Here is a 15,376-nt window from a genome sequence, read left to right as displayed (position 1 = left end):
GGTTTTTTTAGCCTGCATCATAGAATCGATAGCCTCTCTTTTTTAAAGAAGATAGAAGACCGTTGTTCTAGGTAACTTGCATCTTACATACTAACTTGTGAAGCAGAAACTGGGTGAAAAACACTAGAAAATTGGAGCAATCATTGCTCCATTTATTTCAAGCATATTCAGAAGCAAGACACGGGTACGGTAGAGGCAGAGGAACAGGCCCCTTGTGTTTATGAAGTTTTAATCTTCACCTCCCCCCAGATTTAGGCTAATTGGATTATTTTTTCGTTCTTTGGCATGCTTTTGAAACTTAAATGTTAATGACCAGCCACAACAGCCAGTGCCATAGACCGTGTAGACAACTGGTGGTCTGGGTCTCTTTGAGCTTAACCCTTCCAATCAATTGTACAAGCTTTTGCTTGCTGGGAAGTGCTGCTGCTGCTCTGTGCAGCGGATGAGGTGTAATAAGTAAGCAGCCGCACTCCATACAGGAACTGATCTAAACCGTGCCTTTGGACACATACCAAATTATTTTGACTTCAGGTCTTTGTGTATTTTCATGTTGGGAAAGACTTATGTCTTCCTTCCTGGTGCAGGGCTAGCAGGAGCTGAATTGTGGCAGCTGAGGCAGCATCTGGCTTGGAAGTTAAGACCTGCCAGCAGCTGAGGGCCATGTAAGACCTTGAAGAAACACAGTTCTGCTTTGGCATGGAGACAACCTCCAGCCAAAACTGAAGTTACTTCCCTCATCAAATAGGTGTTACTGAAGAATAAAATTAAACCAAAAAAAACTCTTTGTGGGGGAAATCATAATTACAAATAAGAAGAGATTTATTTTATGGAAGAATTATTCAAGGATAATGAAACAGAAAATAAGCCAGCTTGAAGATGGTGGAAGACGTTATACCACAAACATCAATATTAATATAGCAAACTGTGGAAAACATGAAATTAGATAAGGTGCTCAATTTTCAGACATATCAGTAGGGTCATTAGCAGCAATCACAAAACAGCAGAACTCAGGGTATTAAAACTGAAGTGGAAATAAATATACTTTGTCCTTTTTTTCTGAAGTACAAACCATTTGTAAAGCCCCTAGTATCTTCTATAGCATGGAGTTGTACATGTATTAAACAGAAGCAGGTCTTGTGTACTCTCGCTGAAATTTAACACTGACAAGTCAGTCTAAAATATCTGCAGCACAGTTAAATGTTTGTGCAGTGGTCCTCTCATTTTAGTGATCTGTCAGACGTTAGCATAGCTATTCACGTGTCAGGATCCCATGCAATTGGCATGTGACTTCGTCACCACTGACAAAAAGTAGCAGCACTGCTACAGCAGGATCAAAACAACTAAGATCCATGCGAATGCAAACTGGGCTGTCCCCAGGAACCTCATTTTGAGAGACCCTCAGGTTAAATTCAATCAATCAGTGTGTCTCAAATGACATATATTCTACTTGCATATATTTTGGACTGAGAGGGTTCAACATATAAACTTTCTGGTAAAAAAAAAAAATGAAAAAAAGAAAAATTCTTACTCTATATAAATAGTTATCTTTACAAAAGTTGCTTTATCCATAGAAAATTAGGATCCAGATTCATAATTTTCTTTGCACATAAAGTGAGAACACCCTGCATAAACATCATGTCTCTACACACACAGTGGTAGACTCTTGATAGAACATTGTTGACATTAACAAGGCTACACCAATTTACATTAGCTGGGAATATGGTCCATAGGACCTAGGGTTACACTGGAAGATAACAGTGATTTCTCTCTCAAGCATTGTTTTGTGAATTCAGCCATTAAAACATGGGAAGTAATTAACATCTCAATATTAAATATTGAAATTTAAAATATTGTTAAAATAGCAAGTTAAGCATATAATTTTAAACTTTAATAGGACTGGCATTTGCTTGTATGGTTAAGCAATTCAGATTCTGTGTAACACAGGTAAATGAACAGATTTCACTGAGTTTGTGTACCTATGCCAAACCTGGCATCAGCACCAAGGTATTTATGTATCACTTGTCCATTCTGTCACATCTAGATTTCAAGCCACATGGTGCAGTTGTCGTTCATGTCTTTCTTTGAAAAAGTATTTTAAACTCCTACTGAAGCTAATAGGAATTCAATCAGCTTATGGAAGTTAGGACTAGGCTTCAAACAGATCACAGGACTCTGACTACTGCACTCTTCTTCTCAAAAGCAATCCGGACACAAATTCAAACTGAATGAGGAAATTTTCCTTCTTCATGTTCTTATTGTTTCACTTGGCAGTGAGCATTTTTTAGAATAAAGGCCATTTTCTTGTCTGCAGGCAGCTCCATTCATATGGCTGATGCTTTCATTTGCACCTTCTGATTGAGAACTCCCTTCAGTTGTCTGAAACAGAAATGAAATGAAATGAAGGCACATACATGTCTTCCAGCCAGCAGCCACTGGAATTAGGTAGCTCTGACTCTCCTTTTTCAGTGGCACAACTTTTTGGCTTTGAAAAGAAATTGAACTGAATGTATACAAATGTCTGTAAGAGGAGTTCTGCACCCCAAATCCAGTATAATTTAGATAACCAATAATCCATATGGCGTCTGCCTTAATTACTACATCCCTAGACAGCTCAGATGTTGCCTTCACACTATTCACAGTATCACTGAAAAACTCACCAAGGGACAGCTCAGTGAGCTTTCCTATAAACATGGTGGGTGCCAGGTTTTTAAGGCTGTGAGAAATCATAGATGATTTATCCAAAGCTGGGGCTGCAACCTAGTAAGTCCTAATTTGGATGCACATCAGCCATTCATACTCAGAGAGCTATGGTGGAAACAAAATCCTTGGCATTCTCCGAAAACTTGGACACCTTCCAGGCTGTAGGCTTGCTTAGAAAGTCAAATAGCCATCAGTGGCATGCAATACCCAGAACTAGTAACATCGTTGACTGCTGACTTCACAATTTTGTGCAGTCCAAAGTCTGGTTGGTCTTGTTTGCACACAAGGTAGCCAAGGTGAGGGGCTTGTCTATAACATGATTCTTCTTGTAGGTCTGTATTACTCAGCTCTTTTTAAATTTGCCCCAGTAACACAATCCTCTCAGATTTCTAGTAATGGGTTACGTTCTGAGCTCAGTTTCAAGGCACAGAACTACTCACACCACCAAAAATGAAGGTGTGCTCCACCAAAGTAATTTATACTTGCTTTGCCAAACACCTATCTGAATAAGACCTAAAAAAAATTCAAAACATACTTTTCTTTTATACTGTGCATTTGCAGATGCATTATTTTCTATCTTCATTCCAGTGGCCTCTTCAATTTCTAAAAAAAAAGTAATAAAAGAATTCAATTAAGTATAAACTGGGGTAAGTAAGCATACAGTCAGTTTAACAGCTGGCTGAAGTAAAGAATACCTAATCAGCTATTCCTCAGAGCATTTATCACACAGAAGAATAACTGAAGAATGATGAATACTTCCTAAAACACTTCTCTGAGGTAACGTGATTAATGTATCCGGACTGTGTAGCTTGGGGGTGTTTAAAGAAAAGAATGAAATTAGAGGCTTGACTGTAGCATGGGGGTTCAGACAGACCTTTCAGAGCTGAATTCTCCCTTTGTCCAGCCGGTTCATGCTAGTCTAACTCGAGTTGTTACAATCTCAGGAGATGGGAGCATTCAATGTCTAATGGGCTTGAAGAGTCCTTATGCTAATAGCATACCTAGTGTACATTATTTTCCCCTGGATTGGTCCCCAGGTAGAAGATAAATGGAGCCTGAAAACCTTCAGGCTAAATTTGAGTGAGGCAATCATGTTCCAGTACGCCAGTTAAAATAAAACAAAAAGGGTAGAGCACCTTATGGAAAGTTTCACCAGCGTTTCAGCAGTGTCTTTCAGGCCTGTCTGAATGAATATATATGCTCCTTAACATGTAGCATATGTGACCAGAAATGAGTAGTAACACTCTGTTTGTAAGAGAAAGGATCAAGAGCAGGATTTTGGCTAGAAGTCTGGATGAAGTACATATGGAGTTTTTTATTTATTTACAGCAATTGGTATTAAGAACATCAGTTTGGACAAGTGGTAAGAAATGTAATTGATTGCTTTCTTGCATATAATGGCCTAGATTATGGTGGCTGATGTTTCTAATGGGTCATCTAGAAAGAGCATTCCTTTGAGCACCAAACGGGTCATCACCAATGGGTCATTACCAAATGGGTCATCTAAAAAGAGCATTCCTTTGAGCACCAAAGCATACATACCTGTGAGAAGTGCATCAATTGTCTCCACTACGTGTTTTGCATCTTCCATTGTGAAACACATTGGTGGTTTAAATTTTAGTATATTTCTGTGGGGTCCATCTGCACTAAGAAGGATTTGATGCTCCTTCAGCCTGTGGAAAGAGGAAAATTCTGTGTTAGGCACAGGTATAAAACTATATTGTGACCGAGTTACATTTTGAAACTTTTTTTTTTCTTGTTCTATGTTATCAAAAGCTACACAAATTTAAACTGAAAATTAATGACTAACTGCTGGGGAATATCAGGAGGGTTTGATCACTGCACATAGTTTTTAAAAGCCACTTACTTGTAAATAAGGTGAAGGGCTTCAGCTGTGGCTGGTGTTCTCTTTTGTTGATCTTTCACCAGATCCACTCCAACAAACAATCCAACACCCCTGGAGCAGAGAAAAAAATACAAACCAGTGAAACCCAGTGTCAGTAACCCCAGCCTTCTGCTGCAAGAAAATGCAAAACCTGTTTTTATAAAGTACAGTTCCCTTCCCTGGGGTACAAGGGAGAAAGAGCAGGAAAGAGAGGAGGGTGTTCTCTTGGGCCATCTTTTGGCACTGGCTACTTCAGATGATCAAGTGGGATAACAGGTATTTCTGGATAAATAAATTTAGCTGGCTTATTAAGGCTACGTGGCCAGTTAAGAAAGACAGAGTAATATTCTTTCTCTCTTACCCTGCAAACCTCAAGCCAGGGAGCTGTGGAACACAAATAACCAAAACTAAGAACCAAAAAAACCCTCACAACTTAATACCCTCTTCCTTCACCAACCTGAAGGCAATTTTCATAGTAGTAACATGAGATGAGGAAAACCCACACTAACATCTCCAAGTGAAATGAACCAGATATTTGAACAAGATCCAACATCCCAACAGTGCACTGACAATTAGGATATCACATGCGGATAGTTCTTCCTCCTACTCTCTCCAAGAGCTTTTCTAACGACTACACTTCAGAGCTGAATTCTGAAGCTAAATTCTAAGTAGATGGATGGACAACTTTGAAAAATATACTGCCTCACAGTATCAGTTCTGTGTCGTCCATTTAAAAAAAAGGTGTAGCATAACCATGACATAATGTTTCTGTGTTCCCAGCACCCCCAACTTATTTTTCTAGCACAGTTATTATTCTTCTCTGACGCTGCTGTAAGGCACCCACCTGATATCTCCCACTAAGGGATGTTTCTCCTTTTGCTCAGCCAGCAACTCCAGGAGATAATTTCCTACACGTGTAGCATTTCCTTGGAGATCTTCTTGTTCTATTACCTCCAGCACAGCCAAACCAATAGCACAAGACACTGGATTGCCTCCAAACTGATAGTAAAGACAAATAGGAAAACAAAACCCATCAAGAAACATTCAACTGTGCCTATCCTTCACTTCCCCTCTCCAGATTGCCATGTCATGAGGAATGCTTGAAGAGGTGGAGATTTTATGGCATTCAGGCTGTGGGGCACCATCCCCTACACTCTGGGCAGTGTAAGAGGCCTAAGGGAGGGGCTACCATTTCCCCTGCTTTGAGTTTCAGTAATTTGAAGATTTCACTGCCAAAGTGTTCAAGCTGCTCTCATGGTTTGCCTATTACATGTGCAGGCAAAATACTCCTGTGAAGAGCAGTGGGTGGGTGATAGATCTGCTATTTCTTGAACTAGAGGGTATAAACTCCATTAAAAGCAGGGGATTCAAGGTAGCTGGGAAGAAGGCTCAGTCACAGGAGCAGAAAGAGGACTTGGTAAACGAGAAGAAAGCTACTTCTCTGTGGCATGCATGCAGCTCAAATGTTTGGTGGCAAATGGTCACTTTTTTTTGTTAGGGTTTTGTTAGGTGACAACTGCAAAGCAAGGTCTGCCAGGGTACACGTGCCACCAACACAGAGCCTGTCCTAGAAAATGAGGTTTTACATGGCCAACATTCCAGAGCAAGGAGAGAGAGAGAGAGAGAAGGAAAGTAGAATTTATCTTATGGATGTGAGCTGAAATGCATGGCTTGCCAGAGAGCTAGAGCTGGTTCATAATAAGATATATCACTTGATACAGAGCATATTTAAAAGCCTTTCCACTTGCTTTTAGATGTTAGACTGTGGTTGACTCTCAAGTAATGTGATGCGGTGGTGGATGCAGACGTTAGCTGAATCACCTGAACAACTTCTAACTGCTAAATGCAGACCAAAATAAAAGAAGGTAATCTTTCACATACAAACTTACTGTATTGAAATACTCCATTCCAGAAGCACCAAAACTTTCAGCGATTTCCCTTGTTGTGACCACACAAGACATAGGGTGGCCATTGCCAATGGGTTTTCCCATGGTGACAATGTCAGGCACAAAGTCTTCACCTTGCAGCTGAAACGCCCAAAAATGCTTCCCAACTCTGCCAAAGCCAACCTGGACCTCATCAGCTATGAACACTCCACCCACTGCATGAACATACCTGAAAACAAATAGAATAGCTTCAATGACTAGTGCTGCAGTACATGTCTCAAGCAGGCAATCTGGGACAGGGGAGCTTCTACTACAGAAATTCTCCAGTGAGAGACCAGGTTAGGAAAAAAGAAAGAATGTGGCTGCCGAAACACAGCTATAGCTATTTCAATTGATAAAATTTTCAGTTTGCTAAATGTTAAGGAAAAAATCTGATATGTTGATGCAGAATAGGGCACTGTAACAGTACTTCAGGATTCTATCTATGAAGGTTCAGCTTCATCTTCCATCAAACTTGTGGCCTAAGTATTAAAGATAGAAAAGGAAAGACAATTATCCAGCTTAAAACAACTGGTCAGCTAATGTTCCATAAAAGTAAAATAGAAGTGGATTCATACTCTTCAAAAAGTAGAAAGGAACCACAGGTAGTCAAGCCCAACAGAGAGGGATAGCTTAATTGATTGCATAAGCCTATAGTGAAAAACCTGTTTCTTTAGCTCGTTTTCCAGTTACACCCTTTTGAAGTGATGTACGTACTCTGCCACTTTCTGGAAGTAGCCCACAGGTGGAATTACTTGGCCTCCACAGCTCTGCATGGATTCAGCTATGAAGGCAGCAATCTACGAGAAACAAACTCAGGTGAGAACTGTGCTCATCTACTTGGCCTTTACACAAATACCTAACAACCTAGAAATACGTGTTTCAATGTGTGCTTTAATTTAACCACGAAATGGGTTGGACAACTGAGGCCTCTTGAGAACAGCTATGGCTAAAGAATTTATTCATTTTGTAATCTGGGGTGCCCAAATTTGCAGTAGCCAGGGCCACCTTTGCAACCTGATAGGAATACAAGGACCTATATTAAGCCCTAGTCCTACAGTTGAAGTGGAAGACACTTACTGATGTCAGTGGATGTTGGATCAGGCTCCTGGGAGCTCTGCAAACTTATTTACAGATTTCAATTTACAGGAGACACACCACCATGTTGTGTATGAAACTCCTTTTTCCCCAAGAGGTTAATGAAACTTTCTTAATGCCAAGGCTCTCCTGTAATGCATATATGTGATGATCAGCTTTTTTTTCAATCCTGAACACCAGCTAGATGTGGGCAGAAGCTGAACTGTAAAATGACCTGAGGCTATGCTTTGGGCACCCCTGCTTAATGCAAGTAACTACACAAGTAAAATGTCAGCATAAGGCACTTGACAAAAGAGGAGAAAAATTCTATAGATGAAATAATTCCAGTTGCTAGGAATGAAAAAGAAAGTTATTTGAAGTCAGTAAGGGTAAGAGCAGCGGATCAGATACACTGGAACATCAAAATTCGTTTCTTGTCAACAGCAGAGGTCTATGCAGCAGAGATATGATATTACCCCAAAGTCTCGGCATAAGTCTGCTATTTAAGGGATTGCATCCCCACACCACTTGTGAACCCCTCCCTGAGCATCAAGAGGTCTCTCTGGGCTGGTGCAGTCTTCCTGGAAACAAGGCCGAGCAGTAACGTGTAAAGAACCATACACTATATTTGAAGAGGCATGCTACGGCCAAAGAGTACGAAGCTTCCCATAGCATGTGAGGCTTAGCCTTTAGCACAACTTGTCCTGCCACAGGTCTATGTCATCAAAACCTAAGAAATATGCAAAAGAAAGGAAACAAGGGAAGAAAAAACAAAACTATCCGTTAGTAGAGAATAAAAAAAAAGTTGATGAAGAAACTAAAAGAGTGATGTAAGTGCACTGGACTAGATGAGAACATGTTGTTCCAACCCCCACTGAAGCCTTCCGGGACTTCAGTGGGCTTTGGATCAAGCCCTACATGTCTCGAAACCCTAAAGCCATCATATAAAACATTAACATGCATTTTAGGTAAACTTATTCAGAAATCGTCTGTTTTTATCAAGGTCATATTGTAAATGATTGGAAGGTATACATTTTTAGATGACTACAGAGTTACCTTAAGCTACTAGACCTGGAAATGTATCAAGATTTTATCCAGTATATTTACCCCACGTCCTGGAGACTTTGATATACCCTTGCTAGAATCTGTACAGTTTCTCATCTTACCTCAAACCTTGCCCTAAGATATTCACAATCTACTGATTCAATGCATGAAATGATAAATCAAACTGCTTTGGTTGTAACTGCTTATTTGCATCTGTATTATTGATCCCTTCATTGTTGCCTAGAAATACTGTGATAAAGAGCATCAGGTAGAAAAACGGGCTATTATTTTGAACACAGAACCCAGCATAGAAAATGAAGGATGGGGGGAAGCAAGCAAAACTGAGTAAAGAAACATGTCCTTAGTTGCCTGTTTCAAGCCCCCGTGCCACACTTAACAGATGAAAACTCAGCATTTACAGAGCACAAAACACACACCTTCCGTCCATTCTTCTGTGTTTCTTCAATAATCTTTTTCACCTCTTCAGCATAAGCACTTGCTGGATCTGGGTGGTCCTCTCTGTATTTCCCTCTGTAGATATCTGGAGAAGGAGCCTGAAAAAAAACAATTTTTGAATTTATTTTTTTTAAGCCCATCCTTCTATAAAACATTTACTTTCTTCTCTATTGCTCTGCATTTTTGTTCTTTCCACACAGAAAAATAATAATAGTACAGCCTGAATTTCTGCATGGAATTGCAAATATGTTTACAAGAGCTTAAACTCAATCCAGGCCTGTGATGTGTTCAACAGCTGCTGAAACAGCCATCATCTACATCGTCCACCTTTCAAAACCGTCCCTACATCCTCCACCTTTCAAGACCATCCCTCCTCTCCCCCAAGACACAATACTGAGTCCTCATCCATCATCTTATTTCAGATTCTTGCAGAAAGATCCATTTCTGCAACTGGAAAATGGGGTTTTCCAGTCTGTGACTTCCCTTCCGGTGTCCTAGTCACAGTACAAATCTGTATGATTTTCCATCTTATACAAACTGTTCAGTAAATAAGAGAAAGGAAGTGGTATAAAAAGGTGGCTACTACTTCAACAGTGTGCTTAATGCAAGGAGGTCTAGCTAGGAAAGATCTGCTTGGTGTACACCTCTGGGCTGAGAATGATTTTTGCTTTTGTAAGATATCAAGATCAGGCAGAAAATCGAACTGTACTGCACTCAGTTGGATACCCATGAGCACTATACCCAGATCTGTGTGAACCTGTGGTGTCTCCCTTTCCAGTTTTTGGAAGTAGACTCAAATGTCCTGCCTATCTTTATCCAAACCAACATAACAGGTAGTGGCTAATTTCTTCAAACTTTGTAACATATAGTGCAGTGACTCAAGAAACTTGTAGCATTCTGAAGGAAATCAGCCTCACAGCTGAATGCCCACTTAGAAATCCAAAAGCAAACAATTTTACTGTATTTAATAAACATCCAAGTGTATGTAGTCTAGCATCAGCAAAACAGAATGAAAGTGTATTTACACCAGAAGTGGGTAATTCAGTATGCTGCGTAATGAGCATAAAAATGACAAAAAGCAAAAAAAATACACTTACCACATGGACAAAGTCCTTCTTGCTGTCCTTTCCCAGCTGATTAAATTTATAGGGACTGATGTCAATCAGAGATGTAACATGGCCATGGTAAGCACTGTGTAAGTGTTAAATATCGAAGTCACTTTTCACCAAATGTATAGAAGAGCTAAATTACAGCTGTGCCCATAAATAATCCAGAACAAACAACTGTATCTGCAACACAGTAGCACTGTTTGTTAAGTGATCTTGATTTAATTTACTCAGTCTTTTTCTCAAAGACAATGTGAAATTGCCATTGACTTTAATTCATTAGCAAGATTGGAACCAGGAGGCTTTTTTCTTGCATAAAATCAAGTGCCAGCATGGGGACAGACCAAGATGACATTCCCTGGACCACACTACCTCTAAGGTGGCTGCCCTAGCAACCTTACCTAGCAGTAGAAAGATGAGTCCAGCTCCCTCATTTCCAACATGTGGGGACCACTCTGGCTAACCCAAGCTTTGCAAACTAGACCCCAACACCATTGCAGAGACTCTCAAGAACGTGCACTGCATTTGAAGGTGGGGATGTTCTGCAGCAGCAGCACACTGCTACCTGCCCTGAAGACCCTACAGGCTAGAATGTTTGGCTGGAGCCACTTTCAGGGTAAGTATGAATATTGTTTGAATATAAAAGCTTTATATCACAGAGTACTCTAAAGCTGGTTACTACCAAGCCCAATTTGATTTAGAAATGAGGAAAACAGTCTTTTGAGCCTAAAGAATGTAGCAGCTTCATTCAGGGAATAAACACTCTATTTCAGCCGTAAACTTGAAGTGAAGGGAACCTCAAACCACATCAAAGACATGTCACAATCTCTTAACAGCACACAAATAGGGCAGAGAGATGTGTTTGAACTCCTTTGTGCTCTTTACAACTTTCTACTAGCTAACAAAATCTGCTAATGAGCACAAAGAAAGGACAGAAAGCCTTCCTTGACTGAGATGGTAGCTATGGTATAAAAGCCTACAGAGTGTGAGAACCAGGGCAAAGAAATATCTTGCAGTGTTCAGGAAGATGTTGCAGTAAAATAGTGACAGAGCCAGCTCCATCCTCCACCTCTCCTGGTGGAACCTACTCTCAAAGGCTTCAAGCCTTGGCCACGAGTCAAGGAGGGCTAACAGTGATCTGAGAACAGCTGAGTCAAATAAGTTTTGTGCCATTCAAATAAAGGCAAATGCTCTTGCAGTTGCCCTGGCTGAACTTGCTAATCACAACCTGAGAAGAAGACCCAAGCCTACAGCTGCATCTCAGCAAGGGAAACCCAGAGACATGGCTGGCCACCATCCCCACGGGTGGTGGCTTGCTCAGTGCCTCCTGATTTTGGAGCTGCTTGGTTTTGTGCACATACTTGTGCTCACTGAAAGAGAGCTGAGCACCAGTGCAACACTGCTGCAGAGTTACAGGATCTTCTTGCCCGCTGAATATTTACTTGTACAAAAAGAAACATGTCCAGTAGAGTGTGATGGACAGAAAGCCCTTCTCCAGAGCAGCCCTGTGGCCAGACCAATCATTGATGTTGGAAACCCACATTCAAGACTTTGGCCTGAATTGCTTCAGGAGTCTCTGTGGGAAATGCCCTGTAACAGGTGATTGACCTTTTGAGGTACTGACAAGCTTATTTTTCAGAGATCTTCAAGACTTGTGTTTATCCAAATGCGGAAAAGGGATTTCCTGACCTGTTCTAATATGAAAGCAACAAAGCTTTTCTTTCAGCAGGCAGTAGAGTACAAACAGCAGGGGGTTACTGCAAAGCCACTTCTGAGGTAATGGCAGGAGTTGCTGGCTGCATTCATATAAGCTGCTCTATGTACTTACTTTTCAAGGGTGATCACATCTTGGTGCCCATGGTACTGCCGAGCCAGTCGTAAAGCAAGATCATTTGCTTCAGACCTGCATAATAACCGATACAGCCACAAAATAGTGAGGAAGGGCTTCCAATTAAAATGGTATTCTCATACAGAAGACGAAGCACGGGATTAATGGATATAGTAACACAGCAGGCTTTGTTACCATACAGATTACAATGCTAAGGTTGGGACTAAATGCCATGTAAGAGGGCGAAGAAAAAATGGTTCTTTGTATAAATAGCAAACAAAGAGATGCTTTCTTTCCTTCCCCTAGTTTGCTTGTAGACATTTACCTCCTCTTGGTACAACTGAGACTGCTTTGCAGCTGAGAGTGCAATGCAGCCACAAACCCTCAGAAAGCAGCAGCATGCCAACCCCATCTCCCACTCTCCATGACGTCTCTGTCGTCCCCGGTGCTTACACCATCAGGCATCAGAGAATGTAAATCTGCTCCTCAGATGAAGACTCAAACTTCTAGTCTGACCTGTAACAGCCCCTCTGCTCACAAGTCCCTGCAGGTTGTCTGTTCCGGCAAAGTAAGCGATGACAGGGTAAACGGACCGCCAAAAAAGACTACTCCTTTCCAGGTCATACATCAATTTACAGATTGTATTCACTACTCTGTACCTAGCGTTTACCAATTTGCAGTCCGATTTGCTTTTCTTGCTTTTTTCCCCCTTGTGTGCAGAGCTTTCAGCAAACCAGTTTTATGTTTTAGCTGTCTTGCATTAAGCACATTAAATATGACAGTACACTACTGGAAATATTTTTGTTGCTTATTACTAAGTCCTAGTTAGTAAGATTTAGGCCAAGCTGTCCTGAGTGTCCATCTCAACAGCTGCTAAGTAGTCATAATGGAAAAAACCAAACAGTGAGACATACCCAGAATTAACAAAATAGCAAACAGAGAGTTTCTCGGGCAGGGTGGCTGTGAGACGCTGTGCGTACTGCACAAGGTTGTCATGCAGGAACCGGGAATTTGTATTGAGCAGTTCCATCTGTTTTGTTGCAGCCTTTATCACATATGGATGACTGTGGCCAACTAGAGAGGAAAATAATTAGTTATTACTAGCAAGCAGCCAGTTATTGAACTACAAGGAGATTCAGAGAAGCACTGTGAACTTCATCACTTAGAAGAAGCATGTTCTGATCCCTATTAGAAATTAAGGAACAGTCTTACAGGTTAATCTGCTTACCATGTGCAACATTGTTGATACAGTCTAAGTATTTTTCTCCTTTCTCATCAAACATATATTGGCCCTGAGCACGCACTATCTTCAGAGGGTCCTTGGCAAAGAAAACCTTGCAGGAAGGTCTAAAAACAAAATTAAAAATTATAAAATAACATCATTTTTGATTTCTTAGTTGCTCCCCCTCCTCTGAGTGTTTGGGAGGGATGCTTTTTTGGCAGCTCTGGAGACAACTGCCTCCCTCTGCAATGAGCTTGTGAGTGGTTCAGATGGGGAGTGTCCTGGCTTAAATCACAACAGTGGGCAAGTGGGGCTCTTGCTGAAATTAAAACCAGCCCCCGTGCCACTCCTCAAGCACAGTGGGAACAGAAGCAGGTCTTTAATAAGGGTGTATTCAAAGCATGATTCTGTCTGCAAGTGGTTTCACAGGAGCATAGTGACTGCAGGTCATTCCAGGTCCTTATATGTCCTGCTGTGTTTCTAGGCTGTAGCTCTGTTTGTTTACATGCCTTACAAACATGTATTGGCAATTAACTCACTGGGAATAAAGTTATGTTGTTAGACATTGTTTTATACTATAGCCAAAAACTCATTACGCAATGGGTGACTATCATATAGAGGTCACATTCAAGAACAAAACACTAATGTTTTGCAGGCTTTATTTTCAGAGGTACTGAGAAGGTCTTAAAACCCTCACTCTTTCTTCCTGACTGCTTTGGATAAAATCTTTAAAACCAACTTTTTATAAGAACCTATATCACTTCCAGCAAAATTTAGACTCCTTGTAAAATTACCCGAAGTACTCTCTCCCCCTCCCAACCCCCAGTGGGAACATGCCAATGTAATTATGTTGAATGATATTATTGAGTAGAAGGAAAGCTCCCTGAACTTTTGGTAATGTTTATGTGACCTTGCATAAGCACAGTTGTTTCCAGGTAACTCAGGAGTTATTGTTGGGTATTTTGAGATTCCGAACTTGTAAAGCCTAAATGTGACCCTGAGAAAGTGAAGTTGTTTACTTTCTTTCTCACAATTTCTAGCCCCCTTGCATAGATCTTTTCTGAAATCTTCAGTTACTGCTCTGGTACGCTTTAAAAGCAATGCACACCATCATCATCATCAGCCAGATCTTGACCGCAGAATTTTCTTCTACAGCAGATCAGTCTGATTGGTGAAAGTTTCTTTTTGGTTGCCCAGCACAATCTGATCCTCTAATCCTTGCACAAGCAAGTCTTGTAATATTGAGCTGGCCCCAAAGAGAGGCTGATGTGTTGTCTTCATGAGGACGACTTTTTTGACTCTTTAGTGAACTTTCTATATATGCCACACATTTAGGATGCAATCAGCAAATAGCCAGTATGGTTTTAACAATCTGGATTTATTTTCACTTAGCAACACCTACTGAATAAAAGAATTATAGCTGCACATTCTGGTGTAACTAATATTGCAATACCATGGAATCAGGTAAGTGCACAGCCAGGAATATTGCTCAGGTCACAGCTGCTAGCAGCCTTCCTGCATTTCTCACACTTAGCTTAAGAAAACTCCTCGGCTTCATTTAACAGAGACGTCTGTTTTCCAGGAGCATGCAGTTTATTCACATAAAAACCCCGAAATAACCAAGCCAAAACCAAATCCCAAACCCCTGCACAGCTGCATTTTAGACATTCACCTGGGTACCACACTCAGGTTGCTCGCTCTGATCTCTAAAAAAGTGATGTAGGGTTTGATGTACTGTGTTTAAGGACTGCACCCTCCCATCGCCGCGGGAATTAGAGGCGGAGGGAAGATCTGGCAAGATGAAGGGCTGACGAGCCGTGTTCCTTCCCGGCGCCCCCGGAGGGAATGCCCAGCGCTGCCAGCCCCCAGCAGTGCTCAGCGGGGCCGTCCGGGCAGTGGCACATCCCGGGGGGGACAGTGCAGCTGCCTGAGACCTTCCTCCACCTCATCCTCCCGCCCCCGGCCGCGCTCCCAGACCCTACCCGATGTGCTTCCTCCGCAGGGCGAGGGTCTCAGCCTTGCTGTAGCGCTCCTCCATCCCGCCAGCACAGCACAGTACTGCACAGCACGGAACAGCACGGCTGGGGGCTCGCCGCCTCTTAAACCGGCGCTGCCCCCCGCCAAACTCCTCCT

At 41.5% G+C, this 15,376-nt stretch overlaps 1 protein-coding gene across 2 annotated transcripts; it reads right to left on the bottom strand.

Annotated features, from left to right (window-relative positions):
* Nucleotides 1-1,439: 1,439 nt before the first annotated feature.
* On the bottom strand, nucleotides 1,440-15,376 carry ETNPPL (ethanolamine-phosphate phospho-lyase). Of its 2 annotated transcripts, XM_062636652.1 has the most exons (13): nucleotides 15,226-15,376; nucleotides 13,250-13,368; nucleotides 12,936-13,095; nucleotides 12,022-12,096; nucleotides 10,185-10,278; nucleotides 9,069-9,185; nucleotides 7,228-7,310; nucleotides 6,475-6,700; nucleotides 5,430-5,584; nucleotides 4,568-4,657; nucleotides 4,243-4,373; nucleotides 3,236-3,303; nucleotides 1,440-2,376 (listed from the first exon to the last, which is right to left on the bottom strand). In XM_062636652.1, the coding sequence occupies exons 1-13, from the start codon at nucleotides 15,279-15,281 to the stop codon at nucleotides 2,245-2,247; spliced, it is 1,506 nt and encodes a 501-aa protein (XP_062492636.1). In that variant the 5' UTR covers nucleotides 15,282-15,376; the 3' UTR covers nucleotides 1,440-2,244. The 2 variants fall into 2 exon arrangements, with proteins under 2 accessions (XP_062492636.1, XP_062492637.1); XM_062636653.1 differs by lacking the exon at nucleotides 13,250-13,368 and having other exon boundaries at nucleotides 15,226-15,370.

This window comes from Pezoporus occidentalis, unplaced genomic scaffold, assembly GCF_034315485.1.
Source record: "Pezoporus occidentalis ecotype Australia unplaced genomic scaffold, CSIRO_AGI_Poc_V1 ctg49, whole genome shotgun sequence".
Lineage (NCBI taxonomy): Eukaryota > Metazoa > Chordata > Aves > Psittaciformes > Psittacidae > Pezoporus > Pezoporus occidentalis.
This window is presented reverse-complemented; position numbering and strand designations above follow the sequence as displayed.